General features: G+C 47.7%; 1 protein-coding gene across 1 annotated transcript in view; it reads right to left on the bottom strand.

Moving 5' to 3' along the window:
• The window catches only part of LOC126548109 (lysosomal alpha-mannosidase-like), a 98962-nt gene that overhangs the window by 4487 nt on the left and 69920 nt on the right, over window positions 1-24555 (bottom strand). Inside the window, exons 19-22 of the mRNA XM_050196221.3 lie at window positions 4591-4678; window positions 4362-4448; window positions 2146-2355; window positions 132-269 (exon numbers count right to left, since the gene is read on the bottom strand). Of these exons, the coding sequence (XP_050052178.1) occupies window positions 132-269; window positions 2146-2355; window positions 4362-4448; window positions 4591-4678 (523 nt within the window). The remainder of the gene's footprint in view (window positions 1-131; window positions 270-2145; window positions 2356-4361; window positions 4449-4590; window positions 4679-24555) is intronic.

Raw genomic sequence — 24555 nt, 5'->3', positions numbered from 1 at the left:
TGTTTTTTTCACCGAAGGGATTGGGAGATAGTTCTGTAAAGAAGCGCGCCAATCTATATACTGAACTAGTGCTTTACCGATTTACTGCTCCTTTAACGTAGGGGACAGTAATGGTCTAATGAAGTACGTACCGTGATAGAGATGAGCTTGTCATTGGCGTCCTTGTCCACGGCGAGGTGTTCGAGCCTCACCAGGATCCGCGACGCGGAGAGTGCCTCCAGTGTCAGCAAGTGCGCGTTGTCAGGCAGCTCTTCTCGCAGCCCTGAGAACTGTCATGACGCGCCAAGACAAGCCACGCAGTTCGGCTGAGCGCAGCTGTTGGACAGCAGATGCGTATAGGCGACGCAGAAATCAATGAAGCCATGCTTCACCACCAGCCCCTGTGTATACGTGATCTGCGGTATTCCCTTTGGCAATTCCTGGACTTTAATAATTGAACCGCATTCAGGAGACATTACTAAGGCACGATAACACCCGCTGCCCCCCCCCCCCCCCCGCCCGCTTGCAAAAAAGATGACAAATGAACACGTCGAAGCGGCGACTGCGATAAAAATGCGAGACTCACAACAAACACTAGCCACCTCGAAAGATATCTGCTTCAAAACCAACTGTTTCCAATACGCGCTTCGCTTTCGTGAAGGTAGCCCCATTATGATGGCGCAGGCCACGCCGCACGTGCAAGGACTGTTCACGCTTCGACACGCATACATAGGAGGTACCTGACAACTCCCATGCACACAGCTGCGTAACATGCCTGAGCAGAAGAGTAAAGTCAAAAGCTATATAAGTCATTCAGCTGCCTAAGCGAGGCATTTTACGCAGCGGAAGAGGTTTTTATAGCGTGTGGCTTGATTCTTCCACGCTACTTTTTGGGTCGTGAACGGCAAGCGAAACAGTAATAATAAAAATTTATAGCCCACTTGCGCGTTCTGTCCTGAACATATATAGGACGCAACATTGCAAACCCGTTACCTCATGACTACACGATCTCGAGTACTGGTACTGCTCTCCGACCGAAGCAAAGCATGGGTGAGCATCGCAAGACTGGCACGGACAAATTTCGGTATAGCGTCGTTTCAAAGAGACAGCGTTGGCGCGAACCTTGAGAAAATATATTCTCATACGCAGGCCGAATCGGGATACGAACGAGTTTTTGCATTTGGACGTGGCACTTCTCCGCAGGGCGGATGAACGTATCCGTTCCCGGTATTTTTCTTTGTTATCTGTTTCTTTGCAACGTGTTCTTGCGCAAACAAAAAAAAATGCGTTCTGGATAGTCTAGTTATCTTCACGCAATGTCTGCCCGTCTGGCGCCATCTGCATTTTTTTTCTTTCATTCGATTTTTTCTGCGCCTGAGAAGATGGCCCGCCTACCAATCCTTCATGATGTCCTCACTATGGAAACGTTTTTTTTAAGAAACATATATATGCTTCACAACGTAAAATAGAATGTGAGACTCGTCTCGAATTAGCGTTTTCTGACACTCCGCAAGTTTTTGTACATTTCTTGAGAACCAAATACCAGGAGGGCTCATGCTTTAGTTGTATTCCCGTTTTTTTTAAATTAATTTTCGATTCCGTATTCTCATTCGGCTGATGCCTGACGGCACTGCGATCATAGACACGTAAATAATGAAAAAGGGATCACGTTTATCGGCATCATTATAATGCTTAATTAAACCTCACATAAAGAAGTAGTGGAGCCAGGGGCAACAAAGCTTCATAATTCCCGACTTGCTCGAAGAAATCGAAAGTGAACGCAGCAAGTATCTCGCAACTTAGGGGTTCTGCTTCATGTTCCAGACACGCTGTTTTGCCACTGTTTTCTCATAATTCAACTTCTGCAGATGACACAAACAAAAAGCCAACAAAAGAAAAAAAAGTGAGGATTAATGAACGTAAATTCCTGCTCCCAAAAGCGAAGCCTCGGGCTGCAGCGGACAGCATTTTTACCTCAGTCTAGTGCTAGTTTTCATTAAAAGCACGCGAGCATCTGCTTCGCGTTCCCTGTAATTAAGGCCTCCGGAACTTTGTGAGCGCAGCACCCTGTTGCTTGTTTTTTCGAAGGCATCTCGCATACCTAGCGAACAAATCGCGCACGCTCGACTCGAGCGCACTTAAAGAGCCGAGCGTCGCGTGGCTCACGTTTCCCGTGGCGAGCATGCTGTCGACCGCCTCCCTGCCCAGCTTGTAGTACGCGAGCGTGGGCGCGTAGACGAGCTGGAGCGCCTGCTGGCGCATGCGGGGCCAACCGGTAGTGCCGAGGTGCAGCCAGTGGTGGCCGCGCACCACCGACGTGTCGTTCAGCGCCTCGCCGAGCCCGCATCCGTCGTCGTCCACCAGCCGGCGGTGCACCTGCGACCCGGCAGCGACAGCTCAGCAGCCGCGACTCTTGTAACGGTATCCGCCGCCTATAACGGCAATAGCGAGGGAGTGCATATCAATCGCTTGGTACTGCGTTCTATGGGTACACCGGCTATAATGGCAACTTTGATAAGGTCTAGTTTCTGATACTATTAGCGCTGGCAAACTACAAGAGCAACTTCGGGTACCTCTTGTTAGCTGCGATCACTATAGACAGGATATGAAAGATGACGCGTAGTTTTGGAAAATCTTCATTTACAGTTTTCAAAAACTTCCCGTTCGTTGCAGTGCTTTCTTCTCTTCATGCTATACTGCGGCCATGCGGGACACGAGTAAGTAGGTGCTTAAGCAATTTTTAACTGATAGTATGCGGCCGCAAAGCCGTTGCTCTTTTTTTTCTTTTTGCTACTCTGAAACAGACAGGCGTCAGCATGACGCAGCATCGCTTTAAGAGGAAGCTTTAGCTCGGGTGCTCCTATCTAAATACATGTAAAAGGAGAATTCGTTTTTCTCGGCAACCACTGCACCAAATTTGACGGGGTTTGCTGCATTTAAAAGAAAAACTTAAAATCTAGTGACTGTTGGTTTCGAATTTTCGATTTAGGTTGTCATTCTTTTATAAAAAATTGCGAAAAATATCAAATTTTCAGAAAACGAAACTATCAAGTTTACAACTCCGTAACCCAGCAACGAAACATGATATGGCAATTCTGTAAATTGTAGCTGATAGCACATCTAAAGCGGACAAAATTGATATGTTACACATGAACCTCAAAAAATGTGTCAATGTGTTATTACAACTTTTGCAAAACCTTCGTAAATAACGTAACAAATTCATGTAAGATGTAAAATAACACATAAAATTTGTCCGCTTTGAATGGTCTAATGGATGCCGTTTACAGAATCGCGATATCTGTTCTTGATGCAGAGCTATTAGTTTGTAAACTTCGTGCTTCTATTTTTTTTCAGACGTGTGAATTTTTGAAAATCCTTTTAACAAAATTCAAGCCCTAAATCAAAATTCCGCTTCCAACAGTCACTAGGATTTAACTTTCTCTCTCAAATGCAACAAATTTCATTAAAATCGGTCCAGGGGTCATCTCAGAAAAACGTTTTTGCGTTTTTACATGTATTTGAATAGGCCGCGTCGGAGTTGGGCCCGAGCTAAAGCTTCCTCTTAAGTCAGAGTGTCTCTGGTTGCTCTCTCTTATCATCTCCACGATGATTTCCTTACAGGCAATTCATATATAATTGCGAAGTTGAAGAGACCCCTTCATTATTTCCGCACACGGTCGCTTGCCGTGGCTGCGTTTCCCAGTTCGTTGCAGAATACAGACGATGAAGTGGCGCGCACTGTCTGGGTTGAACGAAATAGCCGCGAAGAAACGCGCGGCTACCGACACATACAATGCGTTTCAGGAGGCGCTGCTTGATTTCTCATCCGAACAACGCCACAAAAATCAAATATCGCCGCTCTGAGCGAGCAGTAGAAAGCGGCGCATTTAATTGCACCGAGATTACGAGCGCACGGCAAGATCATCGATGCGTTGTCATTCTTAGTGTTTTCTGGACCGAGGATTTCAGCGATTTCAGTGCTCGAGAGCTGACACCTGGAATAACGCTAATGGCTAACATTTCGTTCTTGCATCGGAGCGAATGTTGTGGCAATCCACGACGCTGAGAAATTTTCAGTTGGCCCTGCGGGATCGGCAATCTCGAAACTTATCAAGCCTCCGAGCAGTATACTCGTGCATGCCATAGCGGGTGTGAATCGGGAGCTGTTCGCTGTGTTGGCGGCCACACTCGTCATACTCCTCCCACGAAATCTGACATGCCAACAATGCAGTGATAGCTTCGATGGAGTGAAAAGCAAACAGGTGCTAAACGCTACGAATCACTTCAAGAGTGTACTACTTACGCTTAGGCCAGATGTTGGTGCAATGGAGTAGTACTACTACGGGCAAAATTTATACATAAATATATTTTTTTTTTACTACCATGAGCTCAATCTCCCCGTCGTGAAGGCTGGCCGTCCCCTGGGATGAGTCGGGCAGGATGGTCATTTGCATGTTTCGAACCACGTCCTGTAGGGTTTGGTGGAAGAGAAGCAAGCGCGTGAGTTGCGTCGCTACCGCAATGTTTGGGTACAGCGCTGTATATTGACTTTACCAAACAGACGAATGCCTCAAGACAGGCGATTCTGATTACAAATGAGAGCATGATTACCTTAATGTACACCCAAGACACGACGGGGTAGTACTGCGACGCTGTAGTTTTCCAGTTGTCTGTTCCTTTCTTTGCCACAGGACCTCGTCTGGGAAAAGGTAATTCCATGCCGTGGCGAAAAAAAAAATATCGATCGTATCTGCGCATCATCACAGAGATGACTACATTTGCACAGCTGTCTATGAGCGGTCGAAGAGGAGGGAGGGAGGAGCGTTGCTAGCTGCAAGTGCAAAAGTATTTGTTTTTTTAATTGTGGGGTTTTACGTGCCAAAACCACTTTCTGATTATGAGGCACGCCGCACTGGAGGACTCCGGAAATTTTGCCCACCTGGGGTTCTTTAACGTGCACCTAAATCTAAGTACACGGGTGTTTTCGCATTTCGCCCCCTTCGGAATGCGGCCGCCGTGGCCGGGATTCGATCCCGCGACCTCGTGCTCAGCAGCCCAACACCATAGCCACTGTAAAGAGTACTATGTAGTAGTATGTACTATGTAGTACTAAAGTACTATGTAGATAGTAAAGTACTATGTAGTAAAGAGCGCGGTAATTATTTAACATCAGCCAATCTTGTCAATTTCTTGCAACTAGTGGGAATTTCAGATATTCATAATTGAAAACCTTGGCTTACCATCTATCATGCCTCGTTTCGCAGTTTCAAGCGCGGATGAATTGATGGGTTTTATGAGCACCCGCTTGGAAGCGGTCTGCATGGTGTCTGGTACCAAGGAGTTAACTTATCTTAAAGGGGTTGGGACACCAAATTTTGAGGCTATAAAAAGCATGTTGCAGGCTGCTTCCGTATGCAACGACACCCAGAACGAGGTATTGGACGCTGCAAACATTTCAAAATAATTTTAATTCAGCTCCAAAAAGTCATTAAAAACTCATTCTCGTGGTCGAGACCCATCGCTAGCGCGGCAGTTATGACGTCACAGAGGAGGAACGAAAATATTGACGTCATAGCACTGTAGCACAAAATCGTGACGTATGATGAGTAGCGATGAAATGCCGATTACGGAGCCTGCTGAGCCGAGCGACCGAGCATAGCCTCCACTATGACCGAGCCACAGGCATATAGAAATCCTTTCTTAATTCAAAGAAGGGGTAAGGCGTGCAGACACGGACACAAGAGGAGAGAAGTGGACAACACGAACGCCGCACGGCGGCCCGCGAACGGCAAACTGCGTGTAACACTAGTCGGCCGAAGGGACCAGGATATGAGGCGTTCGTGTTCCGCTTCTCTCCTCGCATAGTCGCATAGTTCGGCAGCTCGGAGTGGTCTCTCGTTCACTTGGCCCGTCCACGTTACCGGCACGGAGACTCGCCGCACGCCGTTTGCCGTTCACGGGCCCCCGTGCGACGGCGCTTTTGCTCGCTAACGGCGAGATTTCCTTGCCGCATAGAGGACGGGCCCGGGACCCATTTGTGCGGCAGTCGTACGGCGAAGCGGCCAATCAGCGACCGAGGAGTGGTCACTCTGGCAGCGACGGCAGCCTCACCGCCTCTGATCGTTCGGCGCCGCCGATATCATCGCTAGGCCTTTTCCGGTTCACTTCAAAGCTAAAGCTTACCGCGCTTCGGAATGAATCACCGACTCTCGCAAGCCGCAATATTTTCTTACCATTGTTGTCGCTCTTCGCAATAATTATAATAATCGCGACATGCACTTCGAATCGCCAGTTGTTTACCTCTGCTGGGAGAGCAAGCGTACGCGCTAGCAGACGACGCAGCATTGTCTTACGTCACTATTTTTTGTGGCCCACGTGACCAAGCCATGTTGCGTTTCCTCGCCTCCAGGGAAACAATTATACATCACCACACTGGATCTACTTAACACAGACGAGGGACTATAACGACGCCCTCTGCGAAATTTGTAAGCAAAAAGGTACGCTAGACCATATAATATGGGAGTGTGCTGACTCCCCAGGGGCCAAGGAAAACATTGACAGTAGAGAAGCCTGGGAGGCCTTGCTCCAGAGCGAGGCTGAAGACGACCAGCGTCGAGCAATCCGCCTGGCCGTTGAGGCCGTGAAGACTCACCGTCCTCAACGCGCGGGGACTGTTTCGTCCTCCCCCCCCCCCCCCCCCCCCCTACCTACGTGTAGGTTAAGAGGCGGGCACCCCAGCTCGGTGGAACAATAAAGTTTTCAATCAATCAATCAATTGCGTTTCCTCCTCTGTGACGTCATAGCATCCCCCGGAGCCCAGAAACCGAAACCGAAATCGCTCGGTATAATAATGCTATTATTAAATTATTTATCAGATATATATGAATCCCGCTGTGTGTATCATGCTCCCTGAAGCATGACGCAACGTTTGAATCAACAAACGCATGAACGAAAATTTTGATGTCTCCACCCCTTTAATGGGAAGTGTTCTTTGCCTCATCCCAGGCCCATCGCGGTAAGTGGGCAGGTAGGTTCCTGTCCCGCCTTGTTTCGGGCCTCATCACTAAAAAGAATATTCACGATTGCAGGATCGAAGCTCTGACTCGAAGTACAGCAGCTCGATGCTCTAACCGCTAAGCCACGACTTTTTTGTTAGTAGTTTGCTACCTTTTCTGACTAAATTAACATTTACAAAATTTAACATGCACCAGCCCTTGGATGATGATGATGATGATGATGATGATGATGATGATGATGATGATGATGATGATGATGATGATGATGATGATGTGGGTTTTATTGGCTTCTTGAGCACTGTCAAATCACCAGAGTGATCCACTCTGGTGGATGGTGTTACATCCTGGACACCCCTCTAACAGGAACAGCATTCTCAATGAAGTTGTCACGTACGGAACGTACACTGATATCTGCATCATGAATGCATGATGGATGCGGGCCTTCTACAAACTGTCTAGGCCCAGGAGCAATATTATATCCTATATAGGGAACGCCGAGTGTGTTATCAATCGGCAAGAATCGTATACCATGCACGTTCATGGGCAATTTTATTTTAATGGTTCATTGCAGAACATCGCAATGAAACGCTGTTTACCCCACAATGTAGAAAAACATTCATAATGAAGTTTGTGCAGCGCTCACAATTGGACGAAGGACGAAGAAGGTACCCACAGGACACGCGCTGTGGGTACATATAGAAAAAAAAATTCAGTTGTTTCTGTTTTTTTTTTAAATAACAGATGATCAGTCGTCCAGGATATAAAAATTCATTTTTGCTGGAAGCACGCTCTAAAGGGTAATGTGTTTGTGTGTAACTTGAAGAAACTCTTAAGAGGAAGCTTTAGCTCGGGCCCAACTCCAACGCGGCCTATTCAAGTACATGTAAAACGCAAGAACGTTTTCCGGAGATAACCCCTGGACCGATTTTAATGAATTTGTTGCATTTGAGAGAGAAAGTTAAATTCTAGGGACTGAAATTCTAGAAAGTTAAATTCTAGGGGCACTCGAGCTAAAGCTTCCTCTTAAGAGGAAGCTTGACGACGTTTGTTGACGACGTTTGTTGACGACGTTTGACGACGTTTGTTGAAATTTGACGACGTCTGTTGCATTTAAAAGAAAAACTTAAAATCTAGTGACTGTTGGTTTCGAATTTTTGAGTTGGTCGTCAATTTTTTATTAAAAATTGGCAAAAATTGAAACTTTTCAGAAAACGACACTATCAAGTTTAGAACTCTGTAACTCAACAACGAGAAATGATAATACAATTCTGTGAATTGCAACTAGTAGTACATCTAAAGCGGAAAAAATTGACAAGTTACACATGACTATAAAAAATTTAATAATAGAGAAATACAACTTTTGCAAAACCCTTGTAACCAACGTAACTAATTCACGTAAGATGTAAAATGACATAATGAATTTGTCCGCTTTGAATGATCTAGTGGATTCCGTTTACAGAACCGCGATATCAGTTCTTGATCCAGAGCTATGAGTTTGTAAACTTCGTACTTCTATTTTTTTCAAACGGTCGAATATTTGAAAATCGTTTTAAGAAAGTTCAAGCCCTCAATCGAAATTCCGCTTCCAATAGTCATTAGAAATTAACTTTCTCTTTCACATGCAACAAATTTCATTAAAATCGGTCCAGGGGTTATCTCATAAAAACGTTTTTGCGTTTTGCATGTATTTGAATAGGCCGCGTCGGAGTTGGGCCCGAGCTAAAGCTGCCTCTTAAGAGTAGGTGCAACCGGCATTCTTTAAATTCTTTTGTGTAAATTTTTTTTTCGTGGGGCTCCAGAATGTGCAGTGCGGTAGGGAGCGTAACATCAAGATCTTTGTAAGGTCGTTTTCTTTAAATGTTTTTTTCGAAGAGGGAGGGGGGGGGACAAATTGGTCAAATATTCTAAAGAAAATATGACGTGCAACATACAACAAGAAAGCAAAACCTCGCGCGTATATCGAGTAATAGCACTACACATAAGAGGACACTAATAGACCAGGGAGTAATCTACGTAGCGTATTAGTATGAAAAACGCGTGAAAAACAATGTTGTTGTTTTTTTCGCGGAGAAACAAGAAACGCGCCGCAACTTGTCTCATAAATACATGGACCAGACCATTGCCATCCTTTTTAACGAGGATAAACAGGTTCGTCCGAGCGTTTCCCGTCCACGCTGAAGCCCAAATAAATTCAGAACATGGTCAATGAATTCTTTGAATACTAATGCGTGATCCGTACAATACATTCATCACATACGAGCTTTTGGACACAGGGAGCCTATGACAGACCGTAGATCGCGCGAACAACGAGAGTTGCCTCCCTTGCCACGCGTCTGCATTTCTTTTACGCGTGACGTTTGAACTTCCGAGTGATGATCAGGGACGTTGCATTTGTCTAAATCAACGCGGAAGTACTGCGTCCGCAGAGCTGGCCAACGCAAACTGAAAAAGTGCTCAGGCTTTGTAAACCAGTTTTCAAGTCAGAAGCTAGAACTCTTTTCCCAATTTATGCAGGAACCTATGGGTTAGCAAAATTTTTCGACATCAGTGACTAAGTGGATATTGTCCATATTTGTGCAAGAAGCAACCATATCATGCGCATAAGCGAGGATCTTCACTTGAGCAGAGAGAGAGATAAAAGGAAGGCAGGATGCTAACCCGTCAAGAGTTCGGTTGGCTACCCTGCGCTGAGGGAAGGAAGAAGGGGAAGAGAGAGATATGGAGAGAGGAGGAAGAGAGAAGTGGACGGACAGCACTACAGAGTCAAAGGCGCTCACACAAGCCAGGCGTTCCAAGAAAGCACAAAAGTGCCTTCACTGCCTTCTGAGCCGGTAATCGGTGGGGACGGTGTTCTAGCATTGTCTGTTCACTCAGAAGACGGTCGTCTAGTTTCCTGAATGAGTTGGACATAGATTGTCTTTGTGCTTCAAATTGAGTACAGTGGCACAACAGGTGGTCAACATTCTCCTCTCAGTCACAAACATCACATGCAGGACCTTCAGTCATTCCAATTACTGCTGAATAAGCTTTCGTGAAGGCAACTCCCAACCATGACCGACAAAGAACAGACGCTTCTCGTTGGTGCAGTCCGGCCGGAGGTCCGAGTTGCAGCGAAGGATTTAGTCTATGCAGTCTGGTGCACCTTGTAAGTGCGGTATTCCACTCAGCCAACTAAAGTGTGCGTGCTAGAATGCGAACCGGTCTCGCAGCGTCTGTTCTTGATTAAACGTCCGAGTTGCTTTATCTTCGTCATCATTTCCAATAATACCGCAATGACCTGGTATCCATTGAAAAGAGGTATCATGGCTTTGTTCTATGAAGTGATGGATAAGTTCCACGATTTCGCACGTCAGCGGATAGTGAGTTCCATGTCGGAGAAACGACTGCACACATTGCAAGGCAGGCAATGAATCGCAGAAGACTGCCCATTTTCCAGGGCTCCCTGTATTGATCACATCAAGCGCACCGCGGAGAGCCGCGTGCTCTGCAGCAGTAGACGTAGTGATATGGCAAGTCTTGAACTGTTGGGTTATACCCCTTGGTGGTATAACTACAGCGTCACCGGAATTGGTTGACGTAGTTGAACCATCAGTATAGACGTGTGTGCAGTAGCTCTATTTCTAGTACAAGAGGTGTAGACTAAGTTGCTTAAGTGCAGATGACGGTAAGTCCGACTTTTTCTCAAGTCCTGGGATTGTGAGGTTTACTTGAGTACGGCTCACAAACCACGGAGGAATTGAAGGTTTTTCTGCAGGTGCGTATACTGACGTAATAGAGGCACAGTGCGCGAAAACAGTTAGACTGAATGTTGTGTGGAGCCTTTCTACTGGGGGAGAGGTGGTGGGTAAAGTGTCTTATGTGCACGCGCATTGTTTCAATTGCAATGTGCGTTCTGATAGTGCAATCTTGAGTGACTGCAATGACTTCTGTCGTTGACGTGCTCCGCGGTAGACCAAGGCATATCCTGAGAGCTTAGGCTGGATACCTTGGATTGTATTCAGGTTAGTTGTGCAGTTGTTGGAGATTACAGGTAGGCTGTACCGCAGGAATCCAATAAAGAAGACCCTATACAGTTGCAGCATAGATTGTATGACACTTCCCAGGTCTTTCCTGCTAGGAACCTAAACATATGGCAAATTCCCATCAGACGCTTTTCACATAATTTACATGAGGTTTCCAGGAGAAATTTCTCCTAATAACCACCCCCAAAAATCTGCACTCCAAGTGCTCCCAAACGCTACGCGTTCCATGAACGTTTGTTGCAACACTTCTGCTACTTTTATGCGGCCCTGCGGTAGTGTTATCACACTTTGCATCCTTTTCGCCGATACCATCATAAATATATTATAATCGACGTTGGCGAGACTTATCGGGCTATGATAGCATGTATATTTCCCTCGTGCCAACGCCGACTAGCCATTTGAGGCGAATGGCGCGCTCTTCACGCCACATAGCACGTGCGCGAGCACCTATCCTCACGGCCGGGAGCGTGCAGACTGCACCGCCTGCGGCCTAGGTGGTGGTGGTAACAACTTTATTGAGACTCTGCTCAGTTGTGGCAGGCCCGAGTCCTAGAATGGCCCCTCACGAGGAGCGACCCTTTCGGCCCAGGCAACGAGGGCTTTTTGTACTTTTTCTTCCGGCGTTCTCAGCAGCTCTTCCCACGTCTGTTGTGAGGGAGCTGGCAGGAGCGACCTGGGAGGGGGTAAGCCCTCGCACCCCCAAAGAATGTGATTTTGGGTAGCCAATGTTTGATTTGTGCAGTTTTGACATATTGGGTTCCATTGCCCGTTGGTAATTATGGCTAGCCAATGTGGGCTGGGGAACGATTTAGTTTGGATTCGACGCAGGATCGAGGCTTGCGCTCGCATGAGGCTTGCGTTTGGAGGCGGGTAGATTCGCCTTTTTTGCTTGTAATAGTTTGTTATTTCGTGGTATGTCGTCGGTGCCTCATCCATGGGATCAGAGTCTGAGGGGCACACCTCCCGGTTGATTAGACCTCGGGCTACCCAGTGCGCCTCCTCATTCCCTTGATTCCCCGAATGGGCAGGGACCCATACGAGTTCAACAGTGTTTTCATTATTAAAGTCCCGTAGGACTCGCGCTGCACAGACGCCTATGCTGCCTCTCGAAAAGTTGACTATTGCCCTTTTGGAGTCGCTTATGATAGTTCGCACGGAGGGATTCATGATGGCCAAAGCAATGGCAGTCTCTTCCGCTTCCACGGTGGACGCTGTTTTTATGGTCGCGGCGTTGAGGATACTTCCCTCTCCGGTCACGACGCTCACTACTTAAGTTTGGTGATTTTGCTTTGCTGCATCGACATAAGCGGAGTGCTGGTTGCTTTGGTACCTTTCTTGAAGGGCCTTGGCTCTGGCAGACCGCCTCTTATCGTGTCTCCCAGAGAGCATGTTCTTAGGTAACGGTTTTATAACGAAACGGCGTTTGACCGCACCGAGTAATGTTGTTCTTCCTGCTGAATTCATAACGGGATTCAGCCCGAGTTTGCTTAGAATAACCCTGCCAGTTGCGGTGCGGGAGAGTCGTTCACGTTGGGCTGTTTTATGGGCCTCCACGAGTTCGTCTAGGGTATTGTATATACCTAGCTCAAGTAATCGTTCAGTGTTCGCATATCTCGGGAGACCAAGGGCAGCTTTATGAGCTGTGCGAATGACGCTGTTAACCTTTTCTTTGTCAGAAAGGCGTAGGTGGTAATAAGGGAAGGAATACACGACGCGACTGATCAGGAAAGCCTGCGTCAAATGGCAGATATCAGCCTCCTTCATACCGCGGTGTCGTGTGGCTACTCGTCTGATTAGGCCACATATTTGGCGGGCTGTCGTCCGTAATCGGACAATCGCCTCAGAATTATGGGTGTTATGTTGAATTAGCATGCCCAGGACTCTTATAGTCAGTACGGGCGGAACTGGGCCGTCTTCCATACTGACTCGTATAGGGGAGGTGGCGTCCCTTTCGGTGGCGTGTTTCGTTGATTTATCACGGATGACGAGAAGCTCCGATTTTGTCGGCGAGCACGCTAGACCATTCTGTCGCACAAAATTTTGTACGGTATCCGCGGTCGCTTGTAATGCTTCCGTGATTTCTCCATCGGAACCGCTATTTGTCCAGATGGTGATATCATCGGCATAGATGGAGTGTTTGATATGCGGGATCCTTTCCAGTAATGGAGGCAGGTTTCGCATGGTCACATTGAAAAGGAAGGGGGAGAGGACCGCACCCTGAGGGGTGCCCCTTGTACCTAATTGAAATTGTCCGCTTTTAATGTCCCCAAAATGTATTTCTGCAGTGCGATCCTTGAGAAAGCTTGTAATATAGCTATAAGTGCTCTTCCCGACATTCATTTGGGCTAGATTTGTGAGTATTGAAGCATGTGACACATTGTCGAACGCTTTACTCACGTCGAGCCCTAGAATTGTACGGGTGGCTCTTATAGGGCCCGGATGTAGGATATCTTGCTGAATTTGCCACATAATGTCTTGAGTGGACAGATTTGATCTGAAGCCTATCAACGTATGGGGCAGCAGCCCATTGCTTTCAGTGTACTCGTTTAGCCTGTTAAGAATGACGTGTTCCATAACCTTCCCCAGGCAAGAGGTTAAGGAGATAGGGCGGAGATTCTCTAGCTCCAGCTTCTTGCCTGGTTTGGGTATGAAAATTACGTTTGCATGTTTCCAGCTGGTGGGTATAGTTCCCTCTTTCCAGTGGATGTTGAAAAGATTGGTGATTTTAGTAACCGACCGATCGTCTAGGTTCCGTAGCATTTTATTGGTGATGCGGTCCTCGCCAGCCGCCGCTGTTGTTTTGATGTTGTTTAGGACAGCACGTACTTCAGATTCCATAATTTCGCTGTCTAGTTCCCTGTTTTCCTTTCCGGTATAAGCTACGGGTAGAGGAATATCGGTGCTTGTATTAAAGTAGCGGTTTTTTAGAGCTTCAAAAAGGGCATCATTATCTCCCGGGAAAGAGTGTATGATCCTCTGAAGGTTCTTTTGTGATGCTGTTTTAGTCTGACTGGGGTCAAGTAGGTGTTTAAGCAGGAACCAGGTGTTTTTGCACCCTAGCTGGCCATTAAGGCGGTCGCATAGCTGGTGCCAGTGTTCCTGACTGAGCTGTCGTGAGTATTTCTCGATATCCCGTTCGAGTTGCGCGATGCGTCTGCGTAGACCACGGTTGTGTTTCTGCGCGAGCCAGCGCTTCTGCAAACTCTGCTGCGCAGACCACAGGTGGACCAATTTAGCATACGGAGCCGGGCCGTCCTCCTCCTGGTCTACCTCCGTGGTCGAGTTAGCTGCGTCTTTGAGAAGAGTGGATATCCATTCTTCAAGGTTTGTAATGGTTGCGGGTTCGCGTCTATTGCGAACATACCGGAAAGTGTCCCATTTAGTGTGCTTAATTTTCACCTTATTTCGCTTGTAGCCTCTGGAGAGTACCGTAATGGAAAAAATGTAATGGTCGCTACCAACGTTTAGTTCGGTATTCTCCCAGATGGCATTGTCTATGTTCCTGGTGAAGGTCAAATCAGGCGAGGTGTTTTGACTCACGCTATTGCCTATGCGGGTTGGTCTTTCAGGGTCAACAAGAAGAGTAAAACCAAGGTCTTGAGCGGTCTCCCAGAGTTTAGTGCCCTTCTTTTGACATTTTTGGTAGCCCCAGGCCGAATGGTGCGCGTTAAAATCTCCCAGCAGCAGGAGTTGTGCATGCTTTGCAGCTTTATATGCTTTGCCTATTAGTGTAGCTACTGCTAGGTTTTTATCCCTAGGGGGGCTATAAACATTCAGAATGTAGAGCGTTTGGTCCGATCGTCGTTTTGGCAGGATTTCAACGAAGGTGTATGACACCGCCGTGAATTCAAGGTTTAATTGGTTGGCGGTCAGATTTCTGTTCACCATGATCGCCGTGGCCGGAGAGATATCTGGAGCGGTAATTTCGTTGTAAGCCGCAAAACCTGATAATTTTGCCGCTATCCCAGTTTCCTGAAGGGCAACTATGTCAGGTTTGGTTTGGTGATTTTGAAGCGTGTATTCCAGAGACCTGCGTTTACGGCGGAAGCCCCTGCAATTCCACTGCCAGATTACGATTGGTGCTTTGGCCATCATGTTTGTTTTTGCGGTTCCATGCACGGTGAAACCGTGCTAGGTGTTTTTGTGAGCACTCCGGAAGCGCGTTGAGCCACAGAATCGCGTAGCCTGTTTGGTTCTGGCGTTGGTGCAGGCGGAGTTACCAACTGAGGCTGAAGGTAAGGTTGCGGTTGGGATTGGGGTTGTGCCGCAGTTAATCCAATGTGGGACATAACTGCAGTCATGGCGGAGCTAAGAGCGGCAACGCTCTCTACCAGCTGTTTGTTTTCTCGTAGAGACGCTGTGCGACACTGTACCACGGTAGGGATCAACACAGGTCGTAACGGAACAGGTTATAACGTTTCTTCCTCGGAATAAAAAGAAAACATACATTTTCGTCACGCCGCCATGCTACCGCCGTCGTCGTCGTCTTGCTGTGGTCGTAACAAAGAGGCTAGCGTGACACACACAATTGCTTGCTTTACACAACCACGTTTGTCCATCTGGTAACTCTTTGAAGAACCCCAAATGATACTGCCTAGTCAGGTATACCTGCAAATTGCTTCGCATGACATCGATTCTTACAGAGCATGGGATCTGCATCATTTCTTTTTGCCTTTTTTGTCTTTCTTCTGCGTTCATTCTGGGCCCCTAAGAGTCGGTGGTTTGTGCTTTACAAACCATGGAAACTTGGAGTATTTTGTCGTTCTAAAAAAAATAGCAGTCTTCTCTGTCTGCGTTTTACGCAAGCAATCGTCCAGTCGTCGTTTAGTGTAGCCTCTACACCACTAGATTCATTCATTTATCCCAGGCTATACTAGAAGCCCAAGGCCTCGGGCTGTGTAACTGCATCTTCACTTGCTTCTGGGTAAATTTCGATGCATGCTAACCTGACAAGTTGAATGATTTCTGGCTATTTTCGCACGCTGCGCATGAACAGTCGTGATCCGCGAGTTTTCTCCTATAACTATGCTTTCTCGGGAACACAGATCTTCGAACTATACCCTGATCACCCTGAATTGTGTCCTTCGAACTGTATCCTGTATCTTGAGGCACCCTGATTTTCGCCCTGCCCTTTGGATTACCATTAAATATTTGCTCTTTTGATTTTATCAGCTCTTTGCCGATATAGTTACATAGCTGGCTTCCTCTTCACATTGTTTATTTGGAATATTCCAATCTCTGTTGCTGTCCGCACTATTAGCGTAACACTGGTTAGCTTCCTGGTACTTTTTCTCCAGTGTGAGACAACGTTCTTCAGATAGAAGTACCATACCTTATCAGTGCCTTAGCCGTCTATCTACTTTACTTCAAATACCGTAGTAGTTTTTCGAAATGTTGTTCTTAGCCCTCCACACTTCGAAAGACGCCCATTACATGTATTCTTTTTCAACGTCATTCGTAGTTTTTCTGTGTGCACCTAAAGCTAGTCTTCCAAAAACATTCTGATTAATCTGTGGCCCCGAGTGCACTTAGAAGTTTAAACATAAATTTGAGTTTCCATACTTAAGTTCTGGAACAATGACTCTTTTCTACACTGTATCATACTCTTCGCATCGCCACAACCCTCTCTGTTGTACTATGACCACGTTTCTTTTCCCTTTCGCTTGTATTACTTGTTCATGCTTTGCTATGTTATTATTTACTTCTTTAATACATACTCTTCGATAACTCTATTCTTTAACCCTTGATGTTCTGTCTCCCTGTATTGTGTGATTGCCTGACTCTTCTTAAACACCCGAAATTCTGACTTCTCCCCCCTAAACCGAAACCTAGTGAATCACCATCTTCGCAAATATCTGCCGGAAGGTAAACATTCCTATGACTATCCGCTAACTGGGGAATATCATCAGCGTACGGTAAACACCGAAGAAGTTGCTCCACCACCACACTTCCTTGTTCGTATACGAGTAAGTATAACCTAATTTACTTGCTTCTAGCCCTCTTCCCTGTTCCTATCATGTATACATCATAAAGAGCAGCGGTGATAGCGGGAAACATTGGCGTCAACATGTCTGACAATCTGCTGTATCGCCGCTAGTCCCCCTTTCCCAAGCTATTGCCCGTTATCATGCTTTCACGTTACTTTTTTTTCACGGTTTAACTTCAACCAGACCGTCACTAAAAAGAGACCAAAAGATTTCCGTGTTTACGTTTTCGTATACAATGCTAATATCCAGGAAAGGAACGCTAAATATAATGGTCTATTCGCTTCTCTGCCTAGTTTTATAGAGTGTGTAATTGCAAAAAGCTTTTACTAGCTTTAACTTCAACCAGACCGTCACAAAAAAGAGACCACAAGATTTCCGTGTTTACGTTTTCGTATACAATGCTAATATCCAGGAAAGGAACGCTAAATATAATGGTCTATTCGCTTCTCTGCCTATTTTTATAGAGTGTGTAATTGCAAAAAGCTTTTACTAGCTTTAACTTCAACCAGACCGTCACTAAAAACAGACCACAAGATTTCCGTGTTTACGTTTTCGTATACAATGCTAGTATACAGGAAAGGAACGCTAAATATAATGGTCTATTCGCTTCTCTGCCTATTTTTATAGAGTGTGTAATTGCAAAAAGCTTTTACTTGCCCCCCCCCCCCCCTCCCCCTCCCTATTGCCTGCAAATGCATCTCTACTTTTCCCAATGTGCCATTCTGTTCTGGGCAAGCTTGCGTCCTTAAAACTGTACACTAATGGAGATATTATAACTTTGGACTAAAGGATTTAATGTCGGTTCTATTTCCTTCTCTGCAAATGAGTGATCCTACTCTGTCCTCAACTACGCAAGATTTGCGCATCCTTTATGGGTTTTGTTTGTTTGTTTGCTTGGTTCATTTTTGTTTTGTTTTTGTTTTGTTTCGTTTTTAGCAGTAATTTCTGTAATGTCTTTCTCCTTTTCGGTTTTACTTCAATAGAGAGAGAGAAGAAACTTTATTAATGAATGGCCGGCAGTTTCGTTGTGGTGGCCTCAGGTGGCGGCTCGAAGTCCTTGGACTCGGGCGGCATCTTTGGCTTGCCGGACGGCCCAGAGCTGGTCTGCCAACTCTGAACTTTTGAGAGCCGCCTCCCAGCGGCGGCGACGCCGATGGAGAAGGTCCCCGGCGGCCCCGCAGCTGGGGCGGCGTCGGGGAGGAGCGAGCTCGAGGCTTCCCGTACTGTGGAAACGGCCGCGATTACGGACGCGTCGCGAACGGATGGGGTCCCATTACCGTGGTTGCCGGCACATTCCCAGAGCATGTGTCGCAGCGTTGTCCGTTGTCCGCAAGCTTTACAGGCATCTGTTGTATATAAACCTGGGTAGAAGTGATGTAGGACCGCGGGGCTAGGGTAGCTGTGTGTCTGGAGCAAGCGTAAAGTTACGGCCTCATTCCTGTTTAACTTGTCGTGTGGTGGCGGGAATGTGCGTCTCTGGAGTCTGTAGTGTTGGGTGAGGTCTCTGAACGTGATCAGGTGATCGCCCCACGCCCATTGTGATTCTTGTTGCCGCATTTCTGTTGTGTCCCGATCAGGCAGATCCGATGCCCCGCTCTCGGGGGCGGGGGCGGCGGCCACCTAATCTGCGGCGGCTCGGCGTGTGAGACCTCGAGCCGTGGCGTGGGCCGCCTCGTTGCCCGCGAGCGGGACATCGGTGTGTGCCGGGGTCCAGAGGAGGAAGACTGTAGAATTTTGGGGTTGCGAGGGCGATGACGAGTCGCCGTCGTCACAAATTTGGAGTATGCGGACCGCTTCCCGCGAGACGCGACCGCGCGCGACGCCGCGGATAGCCGCCTGCGAGTCGCTGATCATGATCGCAGCTCTAGGCACCGTGGCCAGTGCTAGGGCTATTGCGGCTTCTTCGGCCGCCTCCGTGTGTCCCGTGGTCACTGTAGCGCTCGCGAGGCACTTACCCGTGCGGTCTACAACCGCGATCGCGTGTGCGATTTTCTCTCCCTCATATCGCGCAGCGTCTACATACACCGCCTTACTTACTTCAATAATTATCCTCAAGGCTATTACATCTGACATGGGTGCCGTACACATTGGCACTTTCCCTTCACACTTTTTCCTGTTGATGTTATTCGGAACTAACTAAATTTTCTGCCTCCCCTGGTTAACCTCCCTGCCTTTCCTCTTCATTCTCTCTCATTCTGCCTCCCGCTAATTTCTTCTGCATAGCTCTTGAATAATTTAGCTGTATTTCCTTTAGTGCGATTATTTCGTGCGTATGCCCCGTACAAATTCTTTCGATCTTCGTCATAGGCCTGCACTATTTAGTCGTTTTTTCCACCCACAGAGGTTTTACGCGGTACGACAATATTCTCGGTGCGCTTTTGAGTTTTCTCGCGTAATCTCCTGAAAGCCAGAAATTATTTGCGCTTTTGATTTTTCTTTCCCGGGCTACAATAAGCAGTTCCCATTTCCTTCCGCCTAAGTAATTCCCATTGTGTGTCTTCCTGCTGCGATGTCTTTTCTTTCTTGACATGTCTGACGTCACGACTGAGGCATGCGGCGAGCGCTGGGCGAGCGCGTCCACCGATACCATATATGGAAACGAAGCGCCTCGCGTGCGCTTCGGAGCCACATCGCATGCGCTACTTCGGCCGCGCCGCCGCCGGCGCTGGAGCATGCGCTCCGCGCGGGACACGCGTCCCCGTGTTCGCGCTTTCTTTCTCAACAATGAGCGACGCAACCGGTGGAATTCGAAACACCTGAATAGCGGCGCTCAAATTTCTCATTAAGGAGCATTGTGATCGAAGGGGAATTTTTTTGCTACCGTGATCTGTTCAGGTCCGCAGTGACGCCACTTAATGCATAGGTTCTTTTCGATTTCCTGCGCTATGCTTGCTGTTATTCGTACTATTCGTTGGTCGTTGGTCGCTGGTACACATTCTGTGCGACTGTCCTGAATATAATGTTCAGAGACAGTCCCTGGCGTCCGTTCTAGCGTACCTTGACAATAGACCATTGTCAGTTGCAGCTATTTTCACATATCGCCAACAGAAGACATCGCAGCTGAAGGCGACGAAGGGACTACTTCGGTTTATGAAGGAGACAGGCTTGGACAAGCGGCTGTGACAGTGATGTCACGTATTGCGCTAGAGTGACGGACTGTAACTAACGATGTGCGTGCCGTGTTATGTGCTCTCTCTATCTCTTCTCCCCATCTTTCATACCCCCATCCCGCTCCCATGTGTAGGGTAGCAAACCGGTTAAGCTAAACTGGTTAACCTCCCTCCCTTTCCTTCTCCACTTTTTCATCCGTTCCTTCCTTCGTTTGTCCTTGAAACTAGGTGATTTATCGTGTCCCAAGCGCAAATGGAGTGATCAGCCCCTAAGTTTCTAATTTCTACCTTGTCTGTTAGTATACTAACCAACTTGCTGCATATGTATTGCAACACAGACTGTAATCAATAGACGCGCCTTTTCCATTTCCTGGCTCCCATGTAGGTTTACCTTCACACTTAGGTTCCCTATTAATAATTGCAAGACTATGCTCTCCACATAGGTTAAAGAGTTGTTTTCTGTTGTAGTCCACGTATCTGTTTAGATCTTCAACGTGTGCCTTTTGAGCCAGCTTAGTGTCAGCTTCAACATCCCTCATCGCAATGAGAGATGAGGGTCTTTATTTATTTATTTATTTATTTATTTATTTATTTATTTATTTATTTATTTATTTATTTATTTACATTCTGCGCTCCTAGCGTGACGAGCAGCTATCGGTTCTATAGCATATCATGACCGACATAGGCACATCTGTCTTGCTGCGTCACATTGTAGTCGGGATATGCGATGTGAGCGCAAGAAATAAGCCGAATAATGTGTAGGACAGAAAAGCAAGCACCACGAGTCATAGACCGATTGTCCGTAACTTGCTGGTAAAGCCACGGCGGTCGTGGTGGGCAGAAATCGCGGGGCAACACCGTACCATCTGCCATATATTCTAAAGGGCTGCGGCTTCAGGGTTGTTATGACACTTTATGGAACGAACTTGGCGGCGCTGGTGAACCAGCTCGTCAAGCGTATTTAATTGCGCTTCGGCCTGGAGGGCGTGAATGGGATTAACTCGTGGAAGGCCCGTAATCAGATGCATTGCTGTTCAGTTGATAGATTCCAATCGGCCCACTCTGCGCGTGTCATCTAATGAAACTGGGCTTGGTATATCAATCATGGCTGTAACACAGTACGTATGAGGAGGCGGGCGATGGTGCTTGAGGCACCATCTGACTTTTGATAAATCCTGCGGGTGAAGTGCAGCATTTGGGACGCTTTCTGACGTGCTGTGCGAATCCAAGGGCCGGCGGGGCCGAAATCATACAGGTCAAGGTCGAGGACTCGGAGTGAGCTGACGTCTCGAATTCTGCTTCCGTGCAAAAAAAGGAAGAAAGGCGATAGGGGAGGTGTTAAACGCACGGCGACCGCGCGCATTCGCAAAGGGAAGTAGAGCAGTCTTTTGAGGCGACAACGTGAGTCCTACAAAAGAACATCGTTGATGTCTAATTGTCAGAGCGAGCTGTGAACTTCTGCCTTAAATTTGGAGAGACGGATGAGCGGACCAGACTGTGATGTCATCGGCATAAATGAGTGCGTGCAGGTCGGCAATGTCGCCCAAACACCATGCCAAGAGTAAGAGAATAATGTTACACCGCGATGTGGCCGAAAGGATCCCACATTGTGTTTATGGATGCGGATGGCAAATTCACGAGATGTAAGAAAGTTGTGAATAAAGTTGCATATGTGGGAGGGTAAGTGAATCCAGCGTAGGACTTCAACGAGGGCAGCTTGGTTGATTTGGTCATGTGCCTTGTGCACATCTATGTCGAGAACAGACCGGACTCGGATCGATCGCCCACCAATCAAAATCATAGAGGATAAGTGATCTAGGCACTCATCTGCACCAAGGTGGGAGCCAAAGCCAACTTGCGACGGATGATACCAGTGATGTACGTCTAGCCACCACTGGAGACGGGTAGTCACCATACGTTCCAACAATTTCCGCAAAGTAGACGTCAGATAAATTGGCCGAAGATTTGATATGTTGTCATGAGGTTTGGCGGGCTTTGGGATGGCGATTATAGCTGCTTGAAGCCAGTGCCCCGGTACCTCTCCTGACAGTTATGCAGCGCTTAATGAGCTGAGAACAGCTTCCAACGTGGCTCCTTCTAGTTTCTTAAATGCCTCATAGGTCACGCCATCGGGACCCGGGGCATTTTTCAATTTTCCTTGGCCTTGTGCAGCGATAAAATCAGCCGCCGTGAACGGAGATTGAATCCCAGAGATAACATGAGCTGACGGGAGTGACCCTGCATTTGGCGGAAAGGTAAATGAGGCGGAGACCACAAGTGATTGCGTATCATAGCCGGAAAAAATTACTTGCATCACGAAGATTGTTCTGTTCTTGTAGGAGTAACGCCCAAGCTCGAAGTGAGCCCAAGCGAATGCGTTCTTGGAGCTCATTAACCTTGTAAGCGAGACTCCGGCAATTCCACTGAATTGCGTATGCAGGCGGGTTAGAGGCCATTGTGGCATAAGTGTTCCGGGAGAGTGGCAATTAGGGCCTGTAGCTGCTGCACGACATAGCGCACAAGTGATGACGGGTCGGTGGCAATTAGGTGCAGATTCATGCGTGGACGCATTACCTTACGCTGGTACTGGTGAAGGGCATTTATGAGGTATTTGCGCCGCCGATGACCAATTTGTTGTCGACGAAGTGCACGGAATGACAAGGTGGTTCCGGCAAGAATGTTTCGTCTGCAACCTTTCGATACTGCAGTAGATGTCAGCCATTTTCTTTTGAAGTTTCTCTTGGGCCGCTGATGCAGACGCACGATGACTGTGGCGAGTGCGGCTAGTAACATCGCTGTAGCTGGCCTGAGGAGCAGACACCACCTTAGATGATGAAGGGACATGTTCCTTGATGGCTTCATTCTCTTCTGCTAGCGGAGCGAAGCGGTTGGCAGTCACCAACAGGTCCTGGGTAGATGGAGTAGGGCGAAAGGTGCGAACACCGCGTTTACTTTTCTGAGTCTTACGCTTGGTTGGGCAAGCACCGTCCGTTATTGAGGGGTCATTGGACTTGCATAGACCACATTGGAAGGCTTGAGAGTTTGGCTCATTTGTCTGCACCGGAGCCGGGTTAGGGCACGATGCACGCATGTGGCCTTGTTGTAGGCACTGGTAACAGTATACTACGCTTCGGTGGTATGGACGAGGTGAAGAACGTACCCATTGTAGGTAAAGCGTTTTTTTGGCGTAGCCGGTCCTGAAACTGTTAACAGACATGTGCGACCATGTCCTAGGTAGCTAGCAGCACATGATGAGTGTCGCAACTCAGGGTACCACGTAGGGTTTCCGGTGATTCGTCGGGATCGACCCCTGTTACTACGTAGCGATAAATGTCCGTGCCAGAGAGCAGGCATGCTTGAACGCGCAAGACCCGTCCGTTGGGAATGGCAATTGCTGCCAACGTGCACAGGGCATGAACTTCTCCAAGAACGGCACCCACAGGAATACCATGATGGAGGCCTGGTGATATGTGCAGCCTCAGAAGCCCGTCGCGGTGACGTAAGAGGCGAGCGTCTCTGAAGGGTCTTCAGGGGGATTTCATGTATGTTGTAGTCTTTCTTTGGGCGGATGGCAACATTATATGATCCAAGAGGGTTATTAGATGGGCGTAGCGGGAGAGCGTCGGGATTAAGCAGACACGATCGCTTTTTGGCAGGAGCATCTGACGATGCAAGCGCTGGAGACGCGCCCGGTAGGCACATTTACATAATCACCAATTCCTCAACTGTCATCCGTAGTCTGCGGCATGTATTGAATTCTGATGTTTTGGCACGGGAGATTCCGGGCACAGTCGAGCAATTACCCGTTACAGTACGTGTACAATGGATACGCCGCAATGCACATCCCACACAAGCCTTGGTGGATGAAGCGAGTGACAATAAAATTCCTTGTCCCCTTCAATCGGCCCCCACCTCTCCAGAAACAAGGCTACTCACAGAAAAAGAAAACCTTCAGCGCACCACGCAAGCACTTCTCCCATCGTGTGGCACCGACCTCCCTGGCGGCCTAGCACGGTGGAAAGAGGTCTTGCTACGAAGGTCTCGCGCCCGTGTCGCCCTTACCCCTGCGGTAACCTGGTCGTGGTCGGCACAGTAGCGTGCCTCCGACATCGATTCCTGCCCCTTCTGTCCCGCTCCTGTCTGCGAGGTGGACACTGGGCACCTCTTCTGGACTTATCCCTCTCTACACGCCCTCCGGCAGAAACACCTGCTTCGATGTGGACCACCCCAGGTCGGCCGCCGGATGTGGATAGTTGGACCGGACCCTGCTGGACTTCATCCGGGAATCCGTAGTGTATCTATATTTGTACATAATTCTTCATGCCAAAAGGCACGCTGTTGCAATAAAAAAGTACGACGGCATGTTTCGGGGCCTCAAGCTCGCTTTGATAACTTCTCAACCTTGGTTCATCTTGGTTAATGACTACCTTCGGCAAAAACA

The sequence above is a fragment of the Dermacentor andersoni genome, chromosome 1, assembly GCF_023375885.2.
Source record: "Dermacentor andersoni chromosome 1, qqDerAnde1_hic_scaffold, whole genome shotgun sequence".
In the NCBI taxonomy this organism is placed as follows: Eukaryota; Metazoa; Arthropoda; class Arachnida; order Ixodida; family Ixodidae; genus Dermacentor; species Dermacentor andersoni.
Note: the sequence above shows the minus strand (reverse complement) of the source record. Positions and strands in the feature narration are given on the sequence as shown.